Consider the following 27375-nt stretch of genomic DNA (forward strand, 5'->3'; position numbering starts at 1 on the left):
CTTACGGGTGCTTATTAAGGGGAGATAACTTGTCAAGGATATTTTTTGTTCATTTTTCTTGACAGCACATTGACCTTTGGAGAGGTCTATTGATCTACCGGTGACATGAATATAGACTAGTTGTAGGGTTTATGCTGAAAGTGATGTCTTCCCACATCCTTAGTCAACATTTTTTTTCTGCTTCCGTCAAGCATTGTCATTATTTTTTTATCCTTTCATCAGCTAAAAACCGTACTATTTATGATCTTTTAAAGAACGTTGTGTGCTTATCAACAGCAAAAAGAGAGTAAGATAATCACACTTACTATTAATAGAATGGGAGAGAAAGAAGTATAATACACACTGTATAATGGTTTTAAAAAAAAATAATGGGGTTTTCCTTTCAATGGTCTGACTGGTGTAGAAATTCAACTGAAACGTAAGGGATCTGATCGCAGCTGAAGTCAATAATCTCATGTTCATATTTATATTTACAATCACTGATGTAGTATGTAGAATGATTAAGGTTATGTTTGTTTCTATGCGACATATTAACTTGGATTAGTTGAACAAATAACAAAATGTATCAAACTTTTCAGATTATTACGCCACAGCCAAAATCATAGTTGTTGCCATTTCTCATCCACTTCTCATCCAAATAAGGTGAAGAAAAACTATGATAACAAACTATGTACAGACTTTTCTGTAATAGCTACTTAGGATAGTTTAACTTGGCTTTGATTAGATTTTAAATTACGCCCAGAAATAGCACAGACAAAAGAGGGAAAAAGAATAAACAGACCTCTGAAACGCTTCAAGAACAAAGACTTTCTCGTGTTATGCATCTTTAATTAACAATTAACAATCACCAAGTACACTTACTACTTACAAACGGTTGCTTTATACCTTCAAATAAGAACAGTCCAAATACAAACACATGCATTCAATATCAGGTGCACCTGCTGACTCATCCACCCCATTATCTGTTTCTTATTGTTTCCTCTATGTTTCTTGACAGATCTCTGTAGACCTTTCTCAATTTCCAGTGGAAAACATCAGGAACTTTAGTATTATTGCACATGTGGATCATGGGAAGAGTACATTGGCTGATCGACTTCTTGAAATAACTGGCAAGGACGTTTATGTAACATTAATTTATTAATTTAATAATAATGTAAATCAGCTGACCTTCAAGTTCTTTTACTATTTACAGTTGAACAAATGAGTGCATGATAAAATGTGTCAAATTCTATAGTTTCTTTAAAGTCAATCCAGGCTGTAATGATTAAGTAGTAGTGTAGGTGTCAATTTTAGAGATAAACTATGTATTTGTCAGGAATGGAAGCTTATGAATTTTTGTTCTCGTCAGGCACAATCCCAGTAGGTAAGAACAATCAACAAGTGCTGGATAGATTGCAGGTGGAGAGGGAGAGAGGAATCACAGTGAAGGCTCAGACAGCATCCCTTTTTCATTCGTACAAAGGAAAGACCTTCCTCTTGAATCTTATAGATACACCAGTGAGTCAAAAAGATGCATCTTACTTCACACTTAGTTCAGTCATCCATACTTATATATCAACAGTATATAAATAAAAAAAGATATTAGACACTTTAAGACCTAGTAGGCGTGAATGGAATACAACAGGAAGGAAAAATGGTATGAGGGAACATGAGCATGTCAGAGCACACTGTATTATCCATGTTATCATCTGTTGTTACCTTAGTACACATAGTATCATATATCAGCATGCATGCTTTACCAGAATTTGCTAAGAGGTCACAAAAAGTGAGCAAGAAAGTGAAAGAGGGGGTAGGTCTAATGCTCCTGTCAGTTGTTGTCTTCTGTATTGGAGTTCATTTTCAGAGATACAAGCTCCAAGAAAACAACTGAGCATTCTCTTACTGTTGTAATCAGAATTCATTTTAATATTCTTTATTTTAGGCAATCATTAGCTATTATTAGCATCAACTTATAAAGGTGTCCCAAACTGGGAAGCAGACTTTCTTCAGATTTCTTTTGTCTCATTTCTTTCTCATGCATTTTCTTAGAAGTGTGTTCTGGGAAAGGGGGTTGCTGTAGTTTTGTTAGTAATGAATTTGAATCCATTTCAAATGCATCTCCTCATCTTTATTTTCTTATGTATTTTGGTTTGTTTATATACATATTTTCTACTAGAATATGGTGAAATGTTTTGAATATGGAGAGTTTGGAATGTTTGAAAATGTATAATGATAATACCAAAGCAATTGTTTTTAATATTTAGATTGTTGTAGCTGAAATATGTGACAGCTGTGTCATTCTAGGCAAATCACATCTTTCCCCCTTTTTTTCAGGGTCATGTAGATTTTCACTATGAAGTATCTCGATCTCTGGCAGCATGCCAAGGTGTGATTCTCCTTGTTGATGCGAACCAAGTAAGTTTCATTTTCATTTATCACGGCTAATCACTTTATACAGTTGCATGAAGTCTTTTTGACGTTTGGTAAAACTGTAAAATTGACAGCTGACAGTTTGCAATATAAATATTTACTTTTAACATTCAAAATTTTTTTGTTTTTTGGCAGGGAGTGGAGGCACAAACTGTTGCTAATTTTGGACTAGCATTTGAGCTAGGGCTTGCCATTGTGCCAGTGATAAATAAAATTGATCTGAAGATGGCACAGCCAGAAGTTGTAGCCCAACAAATGAAAAATCTTTTTGGCTTTGAATCTTCAGAAATCTTAAAGGTAAGGATTTTCTGTGATTTCTTTTTTTAATTGATTGTTTCTTTAACTATGAAAAAAGAAAGATGCTGAAACTTGTTTCCCCATTTAACAGATTATAGCATGTCTTTTCATTATATTTTTTGCCTAAATGCAAAAAAAATTTCCTTAAACTTCATTGTAAAACTGTTAAATATGGTAGTATATTATTATTGATTTATCATTATGCTTTGATTTAGATATCTGCAAAGCAAGGAACAGGAGTTGATGAAGTCCTAAAAGCCGTTATTGAAAGGATTCCACCGTATGTGTTGTCATATTTAGTATTTGGATAATTTCACTTTGATCTTGTCTTTTATATGTATATTGTACTTTGGCTGTGGATGTAGCAGCAAGGTGTTAAGGTGATGAGTAGGTTTTTTGCTTTTTAAATACTATAATTTCATTTTTTTAAAGAATTAAGAATCTCTTTGGATTGTATAAACATTTTAAAATGTCTTTACAATTCGTCACAAAATAACATCAAGCTGAGACTTCGACTTTGTGTTCAAGTTTGTAAATATCATTTCATTTGGAGTTTGTTCTTTTTTGTTGCAATCATTCTAATTTATCATTAGAACAGAGGGGGGTGGGGCTCAGCGCTAAAAGTATGGGCTTATATCATTAATCTTTCATGTTGAGAAATATTAAGGCAGGCTTCATGAATTTGTATGCCTGGGCAGACCAGATGCTGACTGCTCTCGACCCCTCAGGACCCTATTATTTGATTCATGGTATGACAAGTACAGAGGTGTCATTGCAAATGTGGCAGTATTTGATGGTGTCCTTAAAAAGGGTATGTGCTTCATTTCCAGTGAGGATAATGTGTGCTCCTTCACAGTATATTACCCGTGTGTGTTTTAAAGGCAGAACTTCTTGTGGGCAGTTTTTAATATGGTTTTGCCCATGTGAGGGAAGATAGGAGTATACGCAAAAGAAAGATAAAGAGATATAGAGAAAAATAAAGAAAAAAGCAATAAAAATAAAGTTTAAAAACTTAATTTCTTTATGTTTGTGTCATTTGTGCTGTTCATCCTTCTCTCCTTTATGTTTCTCTCTTTTTTTTTTTTTTTTTTTTTTTTTTGAGAATACATTCAGTATTAACCATGACTGTATGCTCAGATAGAAGCCATTACGTTTGATTGCTAGGCTAGTCGGCAGTGCCTGTGATCTCTGCCCTGCCTATTGTCGGGGTAATAATTGGAGACGACTGACTGCTACTTGTGAGCACCATGTGTACTCCTTGCATGGGCAAAACCATTCTCTTCCTACAGTCCAAAGAAGTTCCGCCTTCAGATGCGAATTGTTTAAAAGGGTATTTTTGTAAATATGTTTTTATGCTTCCTTAAGTGCTCATACAGTAACTCCAAATGCCCTGATAAAGTCTGTTGTATCAGCAGACAATGTCTTTGCTCTTAGTTTGTGGTGGGTTGGACACCATGGGCCACTGTCATTAGGGCTGTGCTGCAGAGGTACTCTGTGAACTCTCAAATGCAGAAAGTGAACATGTGATGTCTTGAGTTTGGAGTGACTGTTCTCAGTCTCGTGTTACCTTTCTCCTCTTTCTAGCCTGTAAAGTGAGCCTTGACTGCTTTAGGTGGGATGCTGTTAGAGTCTTCTTTTGCTTACCTTTAATTATTGTCTTGGCCTGAGTAAAGCTGACCTGGGGGGATCTCTTGGGCCAGCCTTCCTCCCTCCTTAGGTAATCTGTCAAATGCCTCATTGCCAGGGATATTGCATTGAGAGGTAATCCACTTCGATTGTGGACTACTCAGGTTTTATGGAAGGGCATTCAGTTTCTTGTTCCGACTTTGAGATGTCTTCCAAGACTGACAGAGCGTCAGTAAAGATGACAGATCTTTTCTGCTTTTACAGGATTATATTTCTTGTAAAAAATATTTTTTAGTGAAATGTGTTCACATTTTCACAAATAGGAGAGGCTGGGAGAAGATAAACATGTGCAAACTGAAAAGCCCATGCACATGATTGCTTGTGTTTGAAGAGTTTTTTAAACTTCTTTTTCTGTTACAGATGATAGAGTTTCATGCATAAGAAGCAAAAAGGTGTATGAAGTGCAAGAGCTTGGCATCATGCATCCTACTCAGACACCCACAGATGAGTTGTAAATATATACATAAAACATTATCCTGTAACAAAATTTGTTAAGTTTCAATTGTATTTTATCACCTGTGGTGTGCATCTATTTGTGTATGTGTGTACTTGCATGTACATGCATGCACACTTGAAGATATCACAGTAGAAGAGATATTATATTTCACATTAGATGATTAAGACCAAGACTGCTGATGTTACAAAATAGATGTTATCAAGATAAGATAAAAATTATAATTTAGTTGAAGTGCAGATTTGTGAAAGATCAAATAATGTGCTTTTCCAGATATGCAGGCCAGGTTGGGTACATCATTTGTAACATGCGAAACACTGCAGAAGCACAGATAGGAGACACCTTTTGTCATGAGAAGGACATAGATTCCTTGAAACCACTGCAGGGGTTTAAACCAGCCAAAGCCATGGTTGTCAGACCTTTTTTTTTCTTTTTTGTAATTGCTTAAGACCACCTTACTTTCAACCAGTTAAGCAGAAATTTTGTATGTGAATTTATGTTCAAGATATAACTTAATAAATAATTATCTTGAAATATTTGCAATGATGTTTTTGTAAATCACAGATCAAGTGAAAAATCAGTCATAATCCTTTCTTTTTCAACCATTAGCTTAGTTATCAGCTGGAGCTATTTAAAGAAAGTTTTTCCTTAAACATTAGTATCATTTGTACAGGAAACATTCACTTAGCAATATTTTTATTTCTTATGTTTGTGTTTTTGAACAAGGTGTTTTATTTTTTAAATAGTTGCTTCCTTGGCAGATTTATAATTGAAAAAATGCATGACTTTGAAACAGTTTAATTCATAAGGCTGTCAAATTGTTTTGAACAGGTGTTTGCAGGTGTATTTCCCTCTGACCAGTCAGAGTTTGTTGCTCTGCGCAGTGCTGTTCAGAAGCTTGTTCTGAATGATTCCAGTGTAACGGTGCATTCTGACAGCAGGTACATTTAATACTGATGGGTATTGTAACTTGCTGTTGATAGTAATCTGGTTTGTCCAGTTGTTTGGCTCAGGCATTAGCATTTTTAAAAGCTAATATTTTTTCTGGGATCTGTATTGCAGGAAGTTTAAAGTGTCAAGTCTGGTCTAAGTGAAAACGTTATACTAACATTAAATGCATTATTTCAGTCCTGCCCTTGGCCAAGGCTTCCGTATGGGTTTCCTAGGATTGCTCCACATGGATGTTTTCTGCCAACGCTTGGAACAGGAGTTTGATGCTTCCTTCATTGTTACATCACCAAACGTACCTTACAAAGGTGAATGTTATTCTTGATGTATCGACCGTCTTGATTCTTGAAATTTCAGTGCTTATTTTTTTTAAAAAATCGTTTAAAATCGTTTATTGAACTAAACAATAGTACTTTCTACTTTTCTTTAAAATATATAAATTTTTGTGCAAATTGCATAATTTTAAAGAACTATTTTCAGAAAAGGAATGACGTTTTCAAACATTTTTCCAGTGAGAATTACTGGTGCCAAGTCAATCAAAAAATACGGAGGATCTGAGGTTACCATCTTGAATCCATCCAGTGTGAGTTATATGTACATGAGAATGTTTGTGTGCTTGCCATAGTCCTGTGTGCATTAAACCTTTTGCATTTTCTGTTAAATCAGTTCTTGTTTTTTTAATTATTTAAGATGCTGTCTCATTGGCCATAAAAAGCAATGTAAAAGGTTCACTGCTGTGTACAGAAATACATATGAAGGGAAGCTATCCTACAGATGCCCTTTCAGGGACCCAAGAAAAATTCAGTCTGTTAGCTTTTAAGTTTATGAGACTTGTAAAGTGTGTTGATCCAATGAAAACAGTTCAAGGTGCTAAGAAGTGAGCAAAAGTCATTTTAAAAAGAGGTGAGTCTTAATTAGGCACTTGAAACTACTGAAAGAGGCAGCCTGGGAGACCAGCAAGGGGAGAGTATTTCAAGTAGACGCACTAGCCTAGTGTAGTCCTGGGAATGTGGAGTTGGAATATATCACAAAGTGAGTGGTATGGAATCTGGATGGTGAAGGAGGAGGAAAGGCACTGTTTATAGTGATATGGTTGGTGACAGGCAGCCAGGGAAGGAAGCAAAACAGTCGGTGATGATGTGGACAATCTTATGTGCCCAGATGCTCAGCAGCATTCTATTAAATAATGTGGAAGGGCACTGTCTAGTATCAGTGAGTAATACTTCAATTTTGTCAGGATTCAACTTGAGTTTGTTTTCAGTGAACTAGTTCTGGATGTCAGAATAACAGTGACTGATGGAGGAAAGATGGCTATCAATTTCTGAGAGCTGGCGTATAATTGCATGTCATTGGCAAAGACCAGAAAGAAAAGAGAGATGACCAGTGAAAATGAAAGTGTAGGAGGAATGAGAATTAATGTTAGTGGTCTGAGATGGTCATAGAGGTGACGCTGGAACTAAGGACTGTGTCTTGAATGCCAAAAAGTCAACTGAATGTTCCGTTGAAGTGTGTCAAATGCAGACAAGGAGGACAAGCACCAAAACCAGACCATTATCAGAAGTCAGACTGAGGAGAGCTGTGCTGTGATGGTGACACCAAGCAGATTACGTACACGTAGAAGATAGTGGCAAGTAAAATTTTCATTAAGGTGGTCAAGGATTACACGCTCTAGAAAGAATAATTCAGGATGGTAGTTCTTAGGCTTATTAACATCAAGGAAAAACCTTTTTAAGGAGTGGGTATACACAGGCAGTTTGAGAGTGAAGTGAACAAAATGTTGTTTTCTTCAATGGTTAGACATCCAGCAATAAGAACTGAGGGCAGAGGATCTAGCTCACAGGTGTTGATGGTGATCTAAGTAAGGAGTTGATGCATGTAATCAATTGCAGCTGAATACATGTTAAGGGTGATCCAGAGAAGGGAAGATGAGATAAAAGCACCAATCTAGATGGGACTACATGCTGCTGATTTTGTCAATTGGGCAAAAATCTCAGGGAGGACTTTGTGGTCATGATTGGTGGGAAGAGAGGAAGAAAAGGTAAAGCCAAGAAGAACATTTATATGAGAACAGTTCCTTGGCAGAGGAGTGCTGCAGAATGCAATTGGTGAAGTATTTAGTCTTGGAATTGATGACATTCTTGACTGATTGCTCTCTATAAAGATTTGGCGGTTAGGCCACTTTTGTTTAGTTGATCTGATCTCAGAGAACCAAGGAGTTAATGGTCTATCCAAAACAGAGCAGGAGACAGACAGAGCATGATGATCAAGGTGGCACCACTAAAAGCCAAAGTACTAAAGGCCCATTGATCTGAATGATTTGCAGTTAACATTGTTCATATGTATATGTATTATATGGATAGTTAAACGGATCATGACACCATGTTATTCGACAAGTGCACCTGCAATGATTTTGCTTATTTTTGTTTTAAGATGCCCACGGTAGATGTTGTGGAGGAGTACTTTGAGCCTATGGTAAAAGGCACCATCATCTGTCCTGATCAGTACTTAGGCAACGTGACAAGTTTGTGTCTGGTATGTTGTTTTTTTTTACAAAAGATTCCAGTATTTTGACAGATTTCCAGGATCCTTCTGGATTTATTGATTTTAGCTTATTTATGTAACATTTTTTATTCTTGAATGGTTTGAAAGACACTATCAGTCTGCTCCTACACTTTAATTTTCTGCAACAATAATTCATTGAGACATTTTAACATCTTGATTATTATGACTTTTTCCCCTTCTAGGCTAGAGTCATGCAATATATAGAACCATACATCAGCATAGATTTATATAAGGTAATTTAATACATGAGACTATCTTAGACTTTCTTGCCAGACAGACAGTTAAAGTTATTAAATATGTCTAATCACAGGATCGCAGAGGACAAATTGAAGACCAGCTGAATATTGATGACACTCGTATTTTGCTTGTTGTTCGTTTCCCTCTTAATGAAATCCTTGTGGACTTCTTTGATGACCTGAAATCTCTGACTTCAGGATATGCAAGGTGATGCGATACTGTGTGAATTCATAACTATATAATGAACTGTGACTGACAGAAACATAGAACTAAAGAAAGGTAGGTGAATGCAAGGAAGAATAAAACAAGAACTAGGAAGAAAAATAAGCTATGCTTAGAGTGGGAGAAAGATATGGTTTTAGGCAAACCTTTAAACCACTTTGCTCATCTGACAAATGCTAGATTCACATATCTCTGCAACTCACTTGATGTGCAGGATAGTTAACATAGTAATTCTAAATGCTACTTTGACACACATGTGCACACAGATGTAAGAATTTGGTTCTGGGCATTCTTTTTTTTCACAGTCTTTTTCTGTCAAAAACATTTAGAAGTAGTTAAAAATGTAGTAATGGACAAGAGCAGCCTTAAAACTAACCTATAAAGATGTTACCAGGCCATTCAGATGACAAAGAACACAGAAGATACAGGTGGAGACAAACTCATAATACAAATTTTTCAGATTAAAAAAAGTTTAACTTCTATTGAGTTCATTTAATGGCTGAGAAGTTTATGCAAAAGAATATTAGATTGTTATTTTTACCTGTTTACTTTTTTCAGTTTTGATTATGAGGATGCTGGTTATCAACCTGCTACACTTGTTAAGGTATCCATGCATCTCCTTTGTTTGACTTTGTTTACGTAATAATTTTTTAATGCTGGGCAGATGAGTTCAGTAAGTTCTTAAATTAGATAAGATTACTTGTCAGTTTTGGTCTCCATCACTTCATAGATGCTTTGCCATAAGTGCATATAAAGTATTTTCAAAAATCCCTTCAACTCCAGTATTACTGTACATAAATTTGTTATAGCTGTATATTGCAGTGTATTGTTTTTTTTCTACAGGTTGATTTCCTTTTAAATGGCAAGGTAGTAGATGAGCTGTCTATGATCTGTCATTCTTCACGAGCACGGAATTTGGCATGCACTGTGTGTGCAAAGCTGAAAGACAGTATTCCACGGCAACAGTTCCCGATTGCAGTACAAGGTGCTATAGGCAGTAAGATACTTTCTCGAGAGGACATACAGCCATATCGCAAAGATGTCACATCTAAATGTGTGAGTGTTTGTTTTGATTGCTTTGTTTTTTTCTGGGGGAGAACAAAATAAACAGATTTTATCTGCAAAATATGCAAAAAAAGATTAGCAAACAAAATTGCATGGATGTTTAGAAGACATATTTATCCTAATATGCTTTTAGTAATCCAAGCTGTTTTTTAATTCATAGAAAAATTTGTCCTGAGAGTAAAAGACAGTATTTGTATCTGAAAAAGTAGAATATTTACCAATAGATTTAGCCCATTTCATTTTTAAAAAAAATATGATTTCTACTTTTAAAGTTCATGAGTACCCTAGTGATTACTGGTGCAACAACTGCCCACTATGATAATATAATCATTGTGCATCTGGAATGGCCTGTCTGAGAGCATTATTAATAATGTTTAGTGACAGTGTGCATTACTTTTCTCATTGCTCTGAAGTTTTTGATGTTCTGAACTAATGATAAACACATGTAAAGATTACTACCCCATTATAGATATCATTTATAAAGATTTTCTTTTCCAGTATGGAGGTGACATATCTAGGAAAATGAAACTTCTGAAGCGCCAAGCAGAGGGCAAACGCAAGTTGCTTAAAATAGGAAACATTGATATACCTAAAGATACTTTTATCAAAGTTCTTAAACGGTGATAATAGTGTTTAATAGAAATATAATTCACTTGAATAAATTGGTTTTAATAATATAGATACCTCACGATAGCTGTTGGAACAGGTGTATTTGTTTTGACAAACTTGTGGACAAAGCAAGTTTCACCTATCTGGCAAATGTCTATGCCATTTTGTGTTAAAATCTCAGCATTATGCATTATGTTTAGTGATCTTCAAATGATTGTATATAAATAATTTTGATAATTTCTAACATAGAATTATGTGGAAAGGAAGTCTATAATATCAGCATATTGCTGCTTGTGCCACCAAGATGTATAGTACAGATAAAGCATCTGATGTTTGTTATTTAATCTGATCAGTTCTGACAAAGAGTTTTTACACAGTACAGTTCTCAAATATAAAAATCTAGTTACTACAAAATGGAAGTGGAGATTATACATACCTGATGTACATTCTGAGCAAGACTTCAACAGATTATAAGTCTATAAAAGCAAATGTATGAACATACAGTATATGAGAAAAGATTTACATGACTGTTCTACGCCATCATAAAAATATCACTGTAAATTACAGATTCTAATGCCTATTTTTATTGCAAAAAGTTATGGGAATGTAAGTGAGGTGATGGTAATCTTTACTATTGACAGTGGCTTTTTGTGGTTTGCAAGTGAAAGGGAGAGGGATTTTTTGCACTTATAACAATTTTCACACAAACATGTACTGGTCTTGATTATGAATAATTCTCTCTTACATCACTCTTTTAAATAAAAAAATCTGATTGCTTAAGAAAACATTTGCATCATGATTGAAGAATAAGGGTGAGATTCGGGAAAACTGAAAACTTATTCATCTTTGGCGCGATCTTTGTTGGCACGAAGGATAACCATTCCTGGCAGTGAAGCAACTGCCACAAGCCCTAACACCAGATGCACAGCTGCATTGATGCGGTATATATGGATCAAACAAAAAGGCAGCATTATAACAGAAATTAAATATATAGTCCACCTCATTCCCACTGCAACACTGTAGCTGCACAGACAGAAAAGAAATTGTAGTCAAGTCTCTGCGATCAGTTAATATAACTGATTTCCAGTGAACATGCATAGCATACAAATAATTGTATGACTTATATTAATCCTTTCATTAAACTATTTAAGTCATATTCTTTTTTTTTTTTTTCACTACTAATTTATGAATGATTTATAAGTACATTCATTAATGGTGTGAGTAAAGGAGAGAGATTGAGTGGCAATGTGAATGAGTACATGAGTAGGTGTTACATGTGAATTCTTGTGCAGAAACCAAGTCAAAACTGTCAAGTGTTCCAATGTAAGAGAAAACTATTTAAAATGCCTTGTTGATTTTACATTAATATTACATCTAACCTTTCTTGGGGAAAACTGTCTTTCAACAGCAGAACAGCTGCCAACATTGTTGACAGAAATCCACTAATCCGACTTGGGTCATCTAACAACTGAAATGATGATCTGCAAGCAGAAACCAGTCCAACATTTTATTTCTTCTCTTACTGAGGATCCACAACCGTGTGGTTAGTGCACCTTAGGGAAGACATAAGGTTGAGGCAGCAGGCAAAATTCTATTTGTTCCACTAGCAGTGACTGAGTGGGTGATCAATCAGATTAAGGCAGAAACATAAGGAGCCTGGGCTCTGTCAATAAGCCAAGCCCTGAACCTCTTACCATTAATGGATTATGTACTCATGGTCACTAGGTTATAGGCCCTTTCTCTTTTAGCTAGGACCACAGACATGCATAGGTGGACTGCTGTCTGTCTGCCGAGACCAACATTTAGCCTCTTGTGAAGTTCTCCGCTGTTATTCCTGGCAAGCCTAAACAATGAATGTGACTAAACTGGAAGCTTTTGTATACACCAGCCTCGTTAAAGTAGTTAACTGGAAAAAATTGTCTGCAAGTTCCAGTAATACATGTTCATGCTAGGACTGAGGACCAGCAAGGAACATTTTGCCTTGCTTCTGCTGGTAGAGGAAACTTTAGTAAGTTGTTGATCGATACAAAGCAACCAGCTCTGCACACACATACACATCATCATATCTCTGATTTATATCTATCAACAACTTGAAAAAAAAAATTCTCTAGCCTTAATACATCCAACAATGAAAAGAAGAAAAATACATACCGTAGATGGACACCTGTAGCCCAAACAACCAAAGCTGGAGCATTAATGATAATCAACCACATGTATATCAGTGCCAGAATAAAGTAAATGTTGTATTTGGACCACTCAGTCTTCATTCCATACTTGGCAGAGACATAGTACAATCTCATCACCTAAAAAAACAAGGGAGCAAATGAGTTTCGAAGACAGACAATTTTAAATCATAGACAATGATTGTAATATAATTTTAAAACATTTTCACTTATTACTCAATACCTAGGTGGCAGTTCCATTTTATTCATAAAAAGTAACTCTTAATAATACCTGAGCGTTAGTTTCGCACGTGAGTAGTATTATTCCCTCATGATTCTCAAACAGAAATCTATAGATTCTTAAGAAAATTTGAAGTTTCCTAGCCGTAATACCATTTGTAAATGGTTTGCCAAGATGCCAATGCTAACATTTACAACAGTGACAATTCACAAGAGTAAAAAAAATATATTCCTGAAAAACTAACTCAACATGTACTACGCGTACTCAGAAAAATGAATTTAGAATCTATTTATTTACCTTTGCAATTAAAAGGATGTAGGAGATACAAATGCCTATAGTTCCACACACTGACAATGCTACCAAAATGGATACAAGATTTAAAGCCAACTGGAATGCTCTGCCAAAATTTAGGAAAGTCTGTGGTACCCTGTCAAGAAAAAAGATACATTATAACAGTAATAAATGTTGAAATATCAATTTTTCAAATCAGTTTAGCACTTTTTATCAGTTTCTGTTAAATATGATTCACTAAGCCACACTATCTACAAAAAATATAACGGGACACCTTAAAAGATCGGTTTATGCACTAAACTCCATGCAAATGGAACAATACCAAAAACATGCTAGTCCTATCAGTCGGCTGAAAGCAGCAAAGCCATAGTGGGCAATGTAGGTGTGCAAAATTGTGATGAACCAGGCTGACACACACAACATCATTGGTAGAAGCTGCAACCACAGCTCTTTCTCTACCAGCTCATCAATGTCATCTGGTGGTACTCCAATGTTGCGTAAAATTCTCTTTACTGGTTTCAAGCTGCACAGCACATAAAATTTGCAGAATTAGAATGTGTTTAATTAGGAGTTAGCACAATGTTGTAAAGTATAACAATACTGTAGTACTATTTTACTGTTCTTACATGTGCTATTGTATGCTGTGTTTCATGAAGACATCAGAAAGAAATTAGTATGGTGGCAAAAGTAGTAAGCTAATGATAGCATAACAAAATACCTTTCACACACAGCTTTATCCAAACTTCATGAGATAATTTAATTCTGCGCCAAACCATGCAGAAAAAAAATTCTACTTTTCTTTTCTTTATCATTTTCTACATCCAGTTATACTTATACAATTCAACAAACTACCATCATTCAAGCACTTTTGGAACATTTAGATCTGTATAAACAGTGATAAATAAATCTGGAAAAAGCCAAACATCTCTTATCACAATGTCCAGTGACCCAATTTGACAGGTGTCCTTGATGAACTTACATTGTGGAATCTCTTTTAGCCTCTTGCTTTAAATACTGATACCTTTTTAACATACACAGATTAGCGTTTCTAAATGCTTTTAATAATTATGGACATTTTTTTTGTCCAATGTGGGGAAAACTTTCAAGTGCCTAGTCTGCCAGCTTTCCTTAATTTGTATTAAACATCTTACAGCAAATACAGTGATAAATAACTTCTGTTTACTCTTCCTCTTCTCTCACTGCTTCTCTTCTGCTCTATTCTTAGTGGTTGTAAAATTATATTTACATTAATATATCGATCAATATTCATTTCTCATTAGCCATTCATCTTGCCCGATTTAAGAGAATGAAACAACTACCTACAATTATATGTCTGGTGACAATTTCAAACGTTTATTTTGGTTGTTAAGTTATGAAACTACACATAACATGTAAGTTAAAATTATAACTTTTAAATAAATTAAAATTTTAATAAAACAGTCAATAAATGTTTTTTTTTTTATTAAATCAGACAAAAATAAATACATTAATATTAGGAGCAAAAGCCACTTACTTTGCAGCTGTATGAAGAATCATGGCCACTGGCACAATATAAAAGGGTCTTGAGAATTTAAAAACAGCATCAGGCACCCACAGACACTCTCCTGTTGTAAAAGATTTAACATTAGTTGCATTAAGGTGGGATTTTTATAAATCAAGATTGCACTATATTTAATTGTATATTTAAAGTATTCAACTGGTTCATTATCTTTCACTCAAACATGTGCATGCACACACACAATATGCCATGATTCGCCTAACCTTTAGCAAACGATGGCAACTGACCCCCTAACGCCAGGAGCAGGACACACACAAAACAGACTGGCAGGAGATAAACATAGAAACGGACAAACTGAAACAAAAGAAACAAAGATATTTATCTCTGATTATTTATTGTCTCAATAAACCGTGTAGAGCTGATAGTGGAAAAACAGAAAGGCGTGGAGCAAAACCTGCATGCTTTTTCCACCTCACCAAAAAAACGCACACAAAATTAACAAATGATAAACTATGCAACTGGAGACCTTTGTGCATAACAGATCGAAGGAACCAGCCTCTCTCTAGTGCCCATTTAAATGCCTACGTTTTAAAGCCTCCCCTGGTAAGTTCTGCCTCCCGTTCTGCCTCCGTTCTAGACTTCACGCTCTCATGAATCTCTGCCGCAAGATCGATAGCTAAAAATCAATCTGTCATACAGGGCTTGCAGGCACCCCAAGAAACGGCGGATGTCGCACAGCGCGATCTCCCGGCTACCAGTTTTGGGGAGGTTGTCGAACAGCGTGCAAGGTTAAGTGTTTTTCCCTGTTAGTGTACCCCTAACACGTCTCATTTACGCCATTAAAAAATCGATTTGATGTGCGTCTCTTAAACTTCCCACATGACATGCACTAGTTCGACACTTTACTAACTTTGCTCTTACCTACGTACACCTAACACACTAAAGGAGTCGAGAGGCGGGGTTAAGAACGACTGAAGCAAACTGCACACACACTCATATCAGAATGCCATCCACACACGTCTGCATGCCCGGGTCTGAGACCACAAGATGGGCCTAGCAATGTAGACAGCTGAACGGTCCAACCTTGGACCTGGCCCACCTTCTACCGCCACGCCCACAACATCCCCCGCCCAACTGCAGTCTGACTACAAAAGTACAGTTACAGCTGCGGGTGGGGGTAGGTAAAGGCGATGTTACTGGCCATACAAAGCCGCGGCACGTGTCGTAACAGGTTTGAGAAGGACAATAATTAGCGATCGAAACGCACCACTCTACCAGCTCCCCTGCCGCCAGTACGGTGGGGAGAGATGGCGAGAAAGGGGTCTACTTCAGCAACTTCTCTGTGAACTTTCCTGTCTCGGCGAGGATAGTGGAGCTGGTAGGAAAGCTTCTGGTCGCTCCAAGATTTTCGATAACCCTGGCATTTATTGGTGGGTATATTTAATACTTTATTATTCTTTTGAAGCGCTATTCTCTCGTGGCACCCTTGGGATACAGGCGACACTGTTTAATAATACTTTCTTAATTTACTGGAAACATATATTGCCGCAGTATCCCTGAGACACAGGTAAACATATTAAATACTTTCTTTTACTGACGCTAAGAGTTATGCCGGCACTGTCACTTCAGTGTGTTTCACCGAAAGGTGTTTATCCAATGCCAGAAGAACCAGTATTTAGATAATCCGGTTTTTGTATTCTAAAGTCGATTCGTTCAATTCTAACTGGAATTTCTACGCCACATCATAGTCGGGTAACATATGCCTCATTGCTTTACATTTAACGAGGTGCAAATTGTTTTTCTAAGATTAACTTCTTTCTGTGAATGGTGATGTTTGTAAACATATATCTCGTGAACATATAAGGGGGAAGGGTAATTCGCCCAGATTTGAGGAAATAGTGCTTGTGCTGATCTTTACCCACACACCCTCCCAATTTAAAATAAGGGGGATGCACAGATCAATGTCAGTTAATTAGCATCGTCCAGAAAATCTGCAAGATGCAGGGCGTTAATTGTCGCTTGTATCACAAATTACTTGAATCTAAACAGTTGTAGATATGCAGTGCTGTAATATATTGTTTACTTCTGTACGGTGCAAACAAGGATCGAGAAACATCGACAGAAAATTTGGCTTAGAAGACAAAACTACGAATGTCACCTTGTAATCTAAGTCTGCGAACGCGTTAATTTTTTTTTTTTTTTTTTTTTGCTTCACTGATCACATCTGTGAAAGTCTTTTCAAGTGCTGTTCCTGGAAAATCTAAGTTCGGACATAAACAGGTGCACAACCAAGGTTTCTGCTACAATAAATCAATCTCTCGTGTTGAATTAGGAGGAGGGCTACTCCCGTTAAGAAGCCGTGGCGGAAGGGTGTGTATTGTAATGTGTCATTAACGCTCCAATATTGGTAGGAAAACGATCTTCGCCCATCGGACAAACCCCCAGACGATGGTTGTGGCGTCGTTAGAGGCAGAGAGTGAATGCAGATCATCAACATTAGAACATACAGTCAGCGGTGACGGGCAGGACAGCCAAACAATACTAAGAATAATTACAAATCATTCCGGCAACTGGTAAATACTGCTAATCATAACAGTTGTCACGGGTTGTTTTGTTTAGTTACAATACAAACCTGTGCATAACACTGTACAAGTTCATCTACTTTTACCGGAGTGGCCTTAGTGAAAATAAAAAACAATAAACACAACACAAAAAAATGTAGGGCTCAATAGTTGGAACGCTTTTTGCCCAGTGCATGACGTATCTTAATATAGAAATGACGCAGATCTGGCGATTATCGACGGCATGGTGTATCGATGAATGTTTAGCCACTCTCTCTCTCTTGTACCCCGGGGTTCCGATAGTGATGCATGGCCGTCGTGTCGTCATCTGAAATGGATCGGTGGTTACGTTATACTCAAAGGCTCTGGGTGGCTATAGCCGATAAAACGGGTGACAAGAGCCCCGACCCCGTCTTTGGCAAGTCAGTAAAACCTGGTCAGGGTCCGCGGATACGTGATGGGACGTCTCACTGAAGTGGTAGTCACTGACAGAGTACTAGCGATTAATGCCTTAAATGGCATGTCCTCTCACTGCCTATACTACCATATTATTAGAAAATGATTTGTCTGCTGTCTAAATGGTGAGAGTTCTTTTTCGCTTCCCTACTTCAGGATGTATGTCACCCTGAATAATTTTATTAAGCCGTCATGATAGAAGTTTTAGTGATTTGACTGAATTTCCCAAAACAATGCCTGGTGGACACTTCCAGTGAAGAAAAGAATCAAAATGTTGTGATTCATCTAGAAAAGAACAGCATAACAGTAAGCTGTTACACACTAGTCACCACCCGTAAGCAGCCAGATTCCCCAATGCAGCACTAAATGGAATGACCTCCCTCAAAGGACCAATACCTACCTCTCAATATGCAACAAATACTTTCAACAGAAAGGAAAAATTACCTTAGAGAAAATATTTCACTTCAGTTTTTAGGCACATAAATTATGTGCTAGCAGCTAGCACAATGTATGAGACAGCATATCTGTTTAAAAAACAACAATGTTTTCAACATATCAAAGTGATTAATTTTCCTTCAGGTGTTGGGGGAGACAAAGGGTTAATATTTAAACCTTTTGTTGTGTTGATTTCTTTTCCAGGCAGTGACATGTTTGACAAACTAAAGGCCAGCCAACACATCCTTAAGTGAGAAGTCATCTTGCAAAAGAGCTACAAATAACTATGGACTTTAACATTTTCCTTGCAGACAAGAACTGTTGAAAGAACTGCATAAGTGTTTATTATTCTTCCTAACATTATAAAATGTGTATTATAACAATAAAAATTCAGAACTAGAGAACTGTAATCTTTATAGTAGGTAATGTGTAATGTACATAAAAATGGAGTGTAACTGCAATATATAAAAGATTCCTATACTGATTGCATATACTGATGGTAGTTACAGTTCGCTATGAATCAAGTAACACTAGCTCATCACACTGCAATCACAGACTGGTGTATTTGGTCTAAACTTAAACAAGAACCCTACAGAAGTGGGGCATTCATCCAGAATGACAGCTATAAGATGACAGCAGAAAAATATGACTCAGTCAGCAAATGGTGTACAAATGTTAATGAATTGTTTATACGACCTGTAAAGAAAGATTCACCAGCACTCTTTCGACGGTTTATTGTCTCCAATGCGACATTTGCACATAAAAAATCTACCACCCAACCAATCTGCAAGACAGTCTCTGCATGTTATGCTAATACCATAAAAATGGGTGCCAGCAGTGCAGTCTTGAGTGGTAGAGCAAAGGTTGCAGGTAAATCTATCAATGGCCAAGAGATAAATAGGCATTGTGTTCACATACTGCTTGGCAATGCTACATCTGCTAAGATGGATGATGTAGCCAGGTTCCATAAGGAGGAGGAAAAAACTGTGTACTTGAAGATACAGCCAGAGAGGAAGCAAAAATTATCAAGTGGCTGGACAATTAATAGGCCAATGCTTTACTCTGCTCATCCATCTCTGACTAGTCAACTCTCCCCTGGAACTGAAACCAAGGAACCTATCCTGTCTCAAATGGCATCAGCAACCATGGCTGACAGCATAGGAACTGAATGTTACACTAATCTTATTGACTCTAAGTGGGCCACCAAAGACATGACTTTTCACATCAGTCATGTGCATTCATGTGAACTTGAGAGTGCAGAGGAGAGTGAGCAAGAGCAGGCAACAAAGGATGATGATAAATGGATTTCCCAAGCTACAAATCCAGTGATATTAGACAGGTCTACTTCTAATAGTATTCTAAATGTTCTCTCTGTGGACGACTGCAGGATGTCCATGAGGTACCGTCCCACAAGAGTGGTTCTCAGCCAACAGGACATGATGGTTTCTAGACCACTGCATACTGATGAAGAGGATTCATCAAATGTTAATGTGTGTGCTGTCACCAAGCATCAACAGGCTGATCACACTCCATTTCGAGTTAGCAGAGTGTCAGGACAAACCACACTTAGTCCATCCACATCGCAACCTCAAACTGCTTACAACCAAAAGCCCTATCACAAGCACATGGGACTAGCAATCACAGAGGATGTTCTGTGCTCATCATCTGCTGCTGTGGAACGTGCCTTTGATGAGATGCTTGGCAAAACATTTAGCACCAGAAGTGTGGACAGACCTCACACCAACCGTCATCACAACCTGCTCAACAAAGCACATTCAGTCTGCCATGGTCAGACCCGGCGCTTTGGCCAACTCAATCGTTTTCTGAGAGAAAGCATGTGGAAGCTTGTTGAGTCTCAAAGGAATAAAACTATGAAGACTTAAACTGTGAAGGAAAAGAACTTGGAAATACCTGCAGGGAAAAGTGGACAAGAATATTTTGGTCTTAACACTTTGTTGGATTTGTAAGAAACAATTTTTAATGTCCTGTAACTACCACAATATTTCGAACTATGTATAAGCATGCCTGTGAAGACAGATTGGTGCTTATGGTTGTCATCAACTTAAAATGATTTAGCTGTGGATACACAACTGCATCAGCCTTTGTGGGTATGACTGTTTTTATGTGGGCATGCATTACCTTATTTGTGTATACATGTTTGAGTGACAATGACAATTTCTTTATTCTGTAGGCTTGTGTCCATAACCGATGTTGGGGGAGTGGCATGGGGGGCAAGGGGGAGAATCAAATTAAAGTACAAAATACATAAATACAGTGCCCTTACTTCATTAAAATTATAAGATACATTAAATTGTTACTAACAATATCAGTAATTTGAAAATATTTAGACATCTCCTTGCTAATAATATGGATAAATGATACTGAGAAGGATACTTACAGAATTTTTCAGGAATGTGTAGCTGTCGTAGTTCTTTGTATTTTGGGCAAATGAACACAAAATATAACTTAAGTTTCTTTACAATTGCAATGGGAGCATTTTAAAGAGGCATTGGAAAAACTGCTATAACACTGCGTACCTTTGCTGCTAAGTCATGAGGCTTGAGAGAACAGCGTGTTGACAAAATTATTATTAGACATTTATAACTATTAATTATTTCCAGTTTTACACCATTGTGATGCCATTCTTCTTTTCTAGCAACATGACCCCCGTTCCTGAAAATGATCACATTAGATTTCTTTATATTTACAGCTAGGTCCAAGTGCTTTGTTTTCTATATAAAATATTTAATTGGCTTTGTAAGCCAATCACTGTATCATAAAACAGAGAAATGTTGTCTGCAAATAAAAGGAGAAATAACTAGATTAACTCTGAACCAAGCTGAATACCATGTAGACCCTCTGCACAGATTTTGTTTGTGAACTCATTAATAAATAGTGAGAATAATGCATGACTACATATTCCCCTTGCTTCAAACCCCTAGGACATTCAAAGTAGTCTGTCAGAAGTACCCTCACACAAACTCTAGCTTTTACTACATCATACATGCTCTTAATCTGCCTTGAATACCAAATGTTTTATTAAAATTGATAAATGCTACATATAACTTTTTATGATGTTGAATTTTTTTTTTTGTATAATAGCAACTAATATGAAAATGTTATCTATTGTACTCTTCTAAAACCTGCTCCTCACCAACAGTTGGGCGGTCCTGTGGTGTAACGGTTAACGCCTGTCACCAATACAGTGAAGGTTGGCTGTCCTGGGTTCAGCTCAGGCACGTTGTTCTTTCTCTGCAAGTGGCATCTGTTTACAGGCTGGCTGCCTTGCCGTGATATAGCCTTCGTTGCTGGCTCGGCGTAAAACACCAATCCCCCCACCCTCACCAACAGTATTATTATGTTCAATCCACCTAGTAATCCTTTGATTCAAAATACAACTATAAATCTTACCACATATGTTTAAGAGGGACATTCCTCTATAATTATCAGAATTATTTCTTTCTCTTTTTTTATGAAATGGATGAATACTGTCTAGTATGAGTGTGTGTGTGTTTGAAAGAGAGGTATTCAGTTGGTGTTTTATGCTGTCAGCAACAAAGCCTGGTGATATAAAATTGCCCCATCCAACAAGAAAGAAATGTGAGGTGGGTGAGATCTGAACCCCAGACACATGATGTTTGCTGTCTTGGTGGCACTCTTAATGTAGTGCCTCTGATCACCCTTACAGAGGAAAAAAAACTTGTTATTTAGCCACTAGGAAAAATTGACGCTGACAAATATAAGAGAGCTAGTGTTACTATGGAGGATACAACGGATAAAAGAAATTTCAAAGGTTTATTACCTGACCAATGCTGCTGCCAGGAGACATCACCAGTCTCAGCTGATACTGGCATCCAGGATGGAGATACATTTCCAGGTGGGCCTCTGAATGTTCATACTGCTGTTGTTCAGATGCAGGTAGCTGACGTGGTGTCTGCAGCTTCACTGGCAGCATTCCAACCTCGCCATACCTGTCATCAGAAGCATATTTATAAAATGTCAATTTCATTTTTAGATTTTATGAAAAAAATTATGTTACAAAATGCAGAGCCAAACTAAACTGCCATAAACATCTCTTTCAAAGATCTCTGCGTTTCTACCTCAAAATAAGATGAAATCAATTTATCTAGCAATCATTCTGACAGGTTTAATGTGGAGCATTAAAGACCTACGGACCATAAAAAAACTCAATCAAATTATGATGCTACAAAAGAAGTAACAAACTGTGTGTTCAAGTATTTTTTCTTTTTTTTAAGATATTAAAAACCACAAAATTTTTGAAACCTTACTTTGCAAAATGGTATGCATCTTCATGGCTCCAAGGCACATTCAGCCTAATAACACTTCCTTCATACATGCCTTTACAGACATAAAAATAATAATACTGAAAAAAAAACCACTGAATGAAACCCAATCATATTCTAACAAATGAATCTCTTGCACACTTTTCTCTTTGAGAGAAAATTCTCTTTTTTTAGCACAATACACCTATATTGCAAAAAAAAGGTCAAAATATTTTTCTTCAGATGCATTTCGCTATCTTGACATCTGGACTAACTTATTTGACATCGAGATTGACCAAACTATGGTCTCAGAATTCATCAATCTGGATTATTAAGACTCACAATTGCAGTAAACAATGTTGTCAATTCAGTGACATATGCATGAAATAAATTTTGTCTGGCATGGTGATGGTAACAACTCTTTACAAATCATGCTAAAGGCAACACATCTTTTCCTCTTTGTTTTTCTGTACATGCTGAAAAATTTTGTTTATTGTAAGACAGGAAAAAAAACAAACCAACAAACAAAAAGGGTTAAAAAAAACCCGAGGGAATTGTATTCACAGACTTGATAACAGTTTAAGGCCAGACACCGGTCGAAAAAAAAAAATTTTTTTTTTCACGGATAGCGCGATTTTTTTTATATCAGCTATTTAGCCTTGAATGAAGTTCAAAAAAATGGTTTTTACTGCCTCGTCGCGCTATCGGTTGCCATGGAAACAATCCAAAATGGCGCCAAAACAAACAATTTTAAAAGCTAAAACTTCTTCAATTTTGTGAGTAGACTCAAAATTCTTTTTGAAATAGTTACCTAAAAGACAGATCTACATTTCTATTGATAAAGAATTTGCGAATTCCTCTTAGTTTTTTTAATAATTTTTTTGTAAAAAAGTGTGTTAAATTTTAAGAAATTTTGAGTGTAAAACGGTATAACTACAAACTACTAAGTAATTTTTAAAAATCTATCATAGAAATGTTTAAATTTGTATGAAGAAAGCTCAACCAAATTGCAGATCTATATCTCTTTGTCAAAAAGAAGGAGTTAGCTTTTGAAGTAAAACAGTCTCTAACCAAAACAAGAAACTGAAAATCGCGGAAAGAAAAAACTGAAGCTTAGTAACTTCTAAACTACTCAATATTTTTTTAAAAAGCTCTCATAGAAATGTTTAAATATGAATAAAGAAAACTTCAACCCAAATTTTAGGCCTGTATCACATGCCAATATAAAAGTTATAAGCTTTTGAACTAAACAAGCTTACTAAAACAAGAAACTGAAAAGGCGAAGGAAAACAAAGTGAAAGCTTAGTAACTACTAAACCACTAAATATTTTTTAAAAAGCTCTCACTGAAATATTTACATATGTATAAAGAAAAACTTCATTCAAATTTTAGGCCTATATCACATTCAATAAAAGTTATAGGGATTTAAGTAAAAAAACTGTAACAAAAACAATGAACGGAAAAAGCGCGAGCAGAAATATCAAGCTTAGTAACTTTGTTTTATCTAAGCCTTTCATGTAATTTACCTGCTGAATGAAAAATATAACCATCTTTCAATGTGTTACTACATATAACTTTAACATTACTAATAAAATAATTATTTTATTCACTTGTAGAAAAGTCAACATGGTTGGTTGTGTACCCCAACTGCTGACTAGGCTTCAGAAGAAGTACACCAGTATATAAAAAACAATGGTGTTGCAAACATTTAAGCAACACAGTTATAGGTTTAGGTAGTTAATAGAAGTTCAGTGTCCACTAGCTGTCATGGTTTTTTGCCATCTGTCTTTTGCTATCTAACATTTAGTGAGATGTCGCATATTGCTTCCAATTTATTCGCTGAGCATCCTACTGAAGTAGCAGCATTAGTAGGAACACTCTCATCTTTCTTAGCCTTCAGTTCAGGTAGATGGAATGAACATCAATTAAAAGAAATATTTCAACAGCTTATAGGGGGAGTATAACCAACTTCTTGCAGCCCTATGCTAGCTTTGGACTGGGTTGCAAATAGGAAAAGAATAACCTATTCATGAAATCTAGAGATACATCACTGGTGCACCAGAATTTAAGCAGCTGCTCATGTTCTGTTCCTCTGTATCGCTAGATTATTTTATGAATTACCTCTGTATCTGTCACAATGGATTAAAAGATGGTTGATTTTGTGGCAGGGTGTATCTTGATTTTCTGTCAAAGATTTCTGGGGAAAAGCATAATAAGCTGTCTGGCCTTTTAGGGGCTGACAATGATGTGCTCTCTAGACACTGAATGGCTACAAACTTGACTAGATAGCAGTTTTCATTGTTTGTTAGGAATGCTAGACATAATTGTCTTCACATTCTGTTTGTTACAATTTGTTTGAGTAAGACAATCCAACCCCCACCCAACCTTTGTTATCTGTGCAAATGATGTAAGCTCTGTTTCCCTACATTCCTGACAAAACATAAATAACTAGCATTGCAAGTTGACTCAAATGTGTAAATGTTCGCATCTAGTCCTGATTACTACCGAGATTTGCAGCAGAAATGAAAACTTCGCTTTATTTTTAGCTCGCTTACCACATGACTGATGGTGTTTTCGACAGCCGAATTCGGTTCACTAAGTTACTTTTTTTAGCTGCTACGACGGTCTAAGAATGTCCACGTGGTTTATTTTTTTGCACTGGTATTGTGAAGAAGAAATGAGCGTCTGACAGTCACAATAAACATTTAATATTAACGTTAATGTCTTAGAAAAGAAAATATCCCAGAACTAGCTTTGACTTGCTGTCGCCATTGTTTATACATCCGGAGGCCATGACAGTTGCTTGTGGGATACCCGAGCACAGCCGAAGCGTGTTTGTGTGCCCTATGACCCGTCTAGGCCGGCATTAGTGAATTCTGATTGGCTATATGCAAAGATGTTTCGCATGCGTCCATATAAGGAAGTTTCCGACCCTTTGTGTCGTCTAGAAAAGAGCTTGTATCATAGCTTGGGGCCTTCTAAGGGTTTTGACTCAGCCTTTGTTTGAAAATTCATGTCCTGACCTTTCGACCGATATACGATGTGACACAGTTGCCCACACGTGCGAGGTGTGTTGCTATGTCTCAAACATTCTCTATTCTCGCTAATTCTGCGCTCGGGAAAAGTAAATAGGATAGAAGTAGATGTTTCATTGCCAAATAGACATATTTCTGATTATTCTATGAAAACCACTTGGCGAGTGAATAGAACAAAATATGAACTTTGACAGTATGAAGTAATCTGAAAATGGCCAAAATGAAAAATTTTTGACAATTTTTCGACCGGTGTCTGGCCTTAACAATTTCTAAACATGCAGACAAAAGGAGATGACAAGTAGCATATACACAAAAACTGCTCCATTACCTGGATTGGTCTTGCTGCAGTGCTTAGGTGTGACAACAGCAGAGTAAGCACTGAGAGGACTACCAAGCCCTGCCAGGTGCAGGCTGTAAAACACTGAGTTGTTGCGGATGTGAAGCATGGCAGTGCCATCTATAATACTGAATGGGAAAGAGATGACAGAGTCATATACACCCGGCAATGTATACACAAGGTGTCTTGCATCCATGGAGTACTTGTCCACCATCAGCTCTACCTGTAAAATATACATACTATGCAGAGGAGTGATAAAAGTACAAAGTCATTTAGTCATTTCAAAGACTCACTCTCTTGATTACATGTACGCACACACACAGAGCCAGCCAGCCAGCCAGACTTCTTAGTAAACCCTGTTACAATATTTGTCTACTACTAAACAAAGCCAGTTCTCAATTTAAGTGTAAGTGGTAAGCAAAATGTAAACAAATTGTATTGATTACAGCTAGGTACATACAGTGCTTGCTCTTTTGGGAAGAAATATCACAATGTGTGTGTTTTCACCAAGGTCATTCAGGCTCATGCGCAAAACCTGGGAAACATTTAATATTCAAAGATCACATATCAGGAAGCACACAAATTTTATGTCTTATTATTTAAACATGCCTGCCATCTTCAAAATCTTTACAATATCAATATTTAAGACCATGAAGAGAAACACTCTGCTGCCATAATTAATATCTTTACAATAAAGCACATCAGTAATAAAATAAAATTTTACTATTTTTATAGTAGGTAATAAATTGTTACGATATAGCTGAATAAGTAAATGAGATTATCACAAACCTGTCTATTAGAATACCGTGGGGGTAACCACCTGAGCTGCGAGGAAAAGCTAACACAGTCCAAACTGAAAATATAGTTTTAGTTGTCATTAAAATTGCCTGTTAAATCAAAGCTGAAACATTGATTTTACTGTGGTGTCTACGTCACTAGACAAGTCTGTTTTTGACATCTGTGGAGGAGCATATTCTGCACAGTGCAGTATCAGTCATATCCATTCATAATTTCAAGTCAAACTGCCCACGTCCTCATCTGTACCTTCATCATGACTTCACTACCCTAATTCTCTTGTCTAGACATCTTCTGTATCTCATCAAAAAACTCTAGCCACTCAAAAACTATGCAGCATGATTTATACTCAAGGCATGGAGAAAACATTGTTGTAGTAGTTAACATGTCTGAGGTTCAACCAGCATTGTGTGGATTGAGGGAGAGATTGGTAGCTGAAAGGACCCATGAGCCACCGATGAAAGCATAAGCGCCTGGGTCTTAAAATCATTTTCCTTAACATCATATTCCCATTTTTCAATTTCAATTCACACATTTGTAGTCTGAGACCACAGGCTTCCATCTGTTATTGTTTCATATCACCTATAGCTTTCACTATAGTCATTTACTGTTTAATTTCTGCTGTTTACATGCACTTGATTATCAATTAGAGTATAACCAAAGCATTGTAGGAAAGCATTAGTGATACAAGTGAACACTTATTATTGTTAAAGCTGTCATACTGCTACAGAAAACAGATTTTTAAAAAACTGTTAATAGCTCAGGCAAACTGTAGGGGTTTTCTAAGGCTTG

At 36.6% G+C, this 27375-nt stretch overlaps 3 protein-coding genes across 4 annotated transcripts in view; 2 read left to right on the forward strand and 1 right to left on the reverse strand.

The window, feature by feature from the left end:
• Nucleotides 1–11269, forward strand: LOC112558722 (translation factor Guf1, mitochondrial-like). Its single transcript, XM_025229329.1, has 18 exons — nucleotides 1–286; nucleotides 579–642; nucleotides 998–1109; nucleotides 1349–1497; nucleotides 2314–2394; nucleotides 2545–2706; nucleotides 2922–2986; nucleotides 3405–3517; nucleotides 4753–4843; nucleotides 5120–5255; nucleotides 5678–5787; nucleotides 5975–6102; nucleotides 6307–6377; nucleotides 8225–8326; nucleotides 8667–8800; nucleotides 9374–9419; nucleotides 9659–9871; nucleotides 10379–11269. The coding sequence occupies exons 1-18, from the start codon at nucleotides 132–134 to the stop codon at nucleotides 10502–10504; spliced, it is 2058 nt and encodes a 685-aa protein (XP_025085114.1). The 5' UTR covers nucleotides 1–131; the 3' UTR covers nucleotides 10505–11269.
• LOC112558761 (GPI inositol-deacylase-like) overlaps nucleotides 10815–27375 on the reverse strand; it is a 22745-nt gene continuing 6184 nt past the window's right edge. The window contains 12 exon segments of the mRNA XM_025229419.1: nucleotides 10815–11512; nucleotides 11869–11970; nucleotides 12641–12792; nucleotides 13190–13319; nucleotides 13506–13706; nucleotides 14697–14787; nucleotides 14945–15035; nucleotides 21936–22104; nucleotides 22423–22492; nucleotides 25780–26011; nucleotides 26249–26323; nucleotides 26578–26641. Coding sequence (XP_025085204.1) covers nucleotides 11326–11512; nucleotides 11869–11970; nucleotides 12641–12792; nucleotides 13190–13319; nucleotides 13506–13706; nucleotides 14697–14787; nucleotides 14945–15035; nucleotides 21936–22104; nucleotides 22423–22492; nucleotides 25780–26011; nucleotides 26249–26323; nucleotides 26578–26641 — 1564 coding nt within the window. The 3' untranslated portion in view covers nucleotides 10815–11325.
• Nucleotides 15045–21281, forward strand: LOC112558731. Of its 2 annotated transcripts, none has more exons than XM_025229366.1 (2): nucleotides 15045–17823; nucleotides 18338–21281. In XM_025229366.1, exon 2 carries the CDS (start codon nucleotides 18649–18651, stop codon nucleotides 20014–20016), a length of 1368 nt encoding a protein of 455 aa, XP_025085151.1. In that variant the 5' UTR covers nucleotides 15045–17823; nucleotides 18338–18648; the 3' UTR covers nucleotides 20017–21281. The 2 variants fall into 2 exon arrangements, with proteins under 2 accessions (XP_025085151.1, XP_025085143.1); XM_025229358.1 differs by having other exon boundaries at nucleotides 15045–16111.

Source organism: Pomacea canaliculata, linkage group LG1 (assembly GCF_003073045.1).
Source record: "Pomacea canaliculata isolate SZHN2017 linkage group LG1, ASM307304v1, whole genome shotgun sequence".
NCBI classification, from domain to species: domain Eukaryota; kingdom Metazoa; phylum Mollusca; class Gastropoda; order Architaenioglossa; family Ampullariidae; genus Pomacea; species Pomacea canaliculata.

Coding starts and splice junctions, on each gene's coding strand:
- LOC112558722 (XM_025229329.1), top strand. CDS start 132: ATGCTGAAAGTGATGTCTTCCCACATCCTTAGTCAACATTTTTTTTCT. Junction 2,707..2,921: donor AATCTTCAGAAATCTTAAAG/GTAAGGATTTTC, acceptor GCTTTGATTTAG/ATATCTGCAAAGCAAGGAAC. Junction 6,378..8,224: donor CCATCTTGAATCCATCCAGT/GTGAGTTATATG, acceptor TTTTGTTTTAAG/ATGCCCACGGTAGATGTTGT.
- LOC112558731 (XM_025229366.1), top strand. CDS start 18,649: ATGAATCAAGTAACACTAGCTCATCACACTGCAATCACAGACTGGTGT.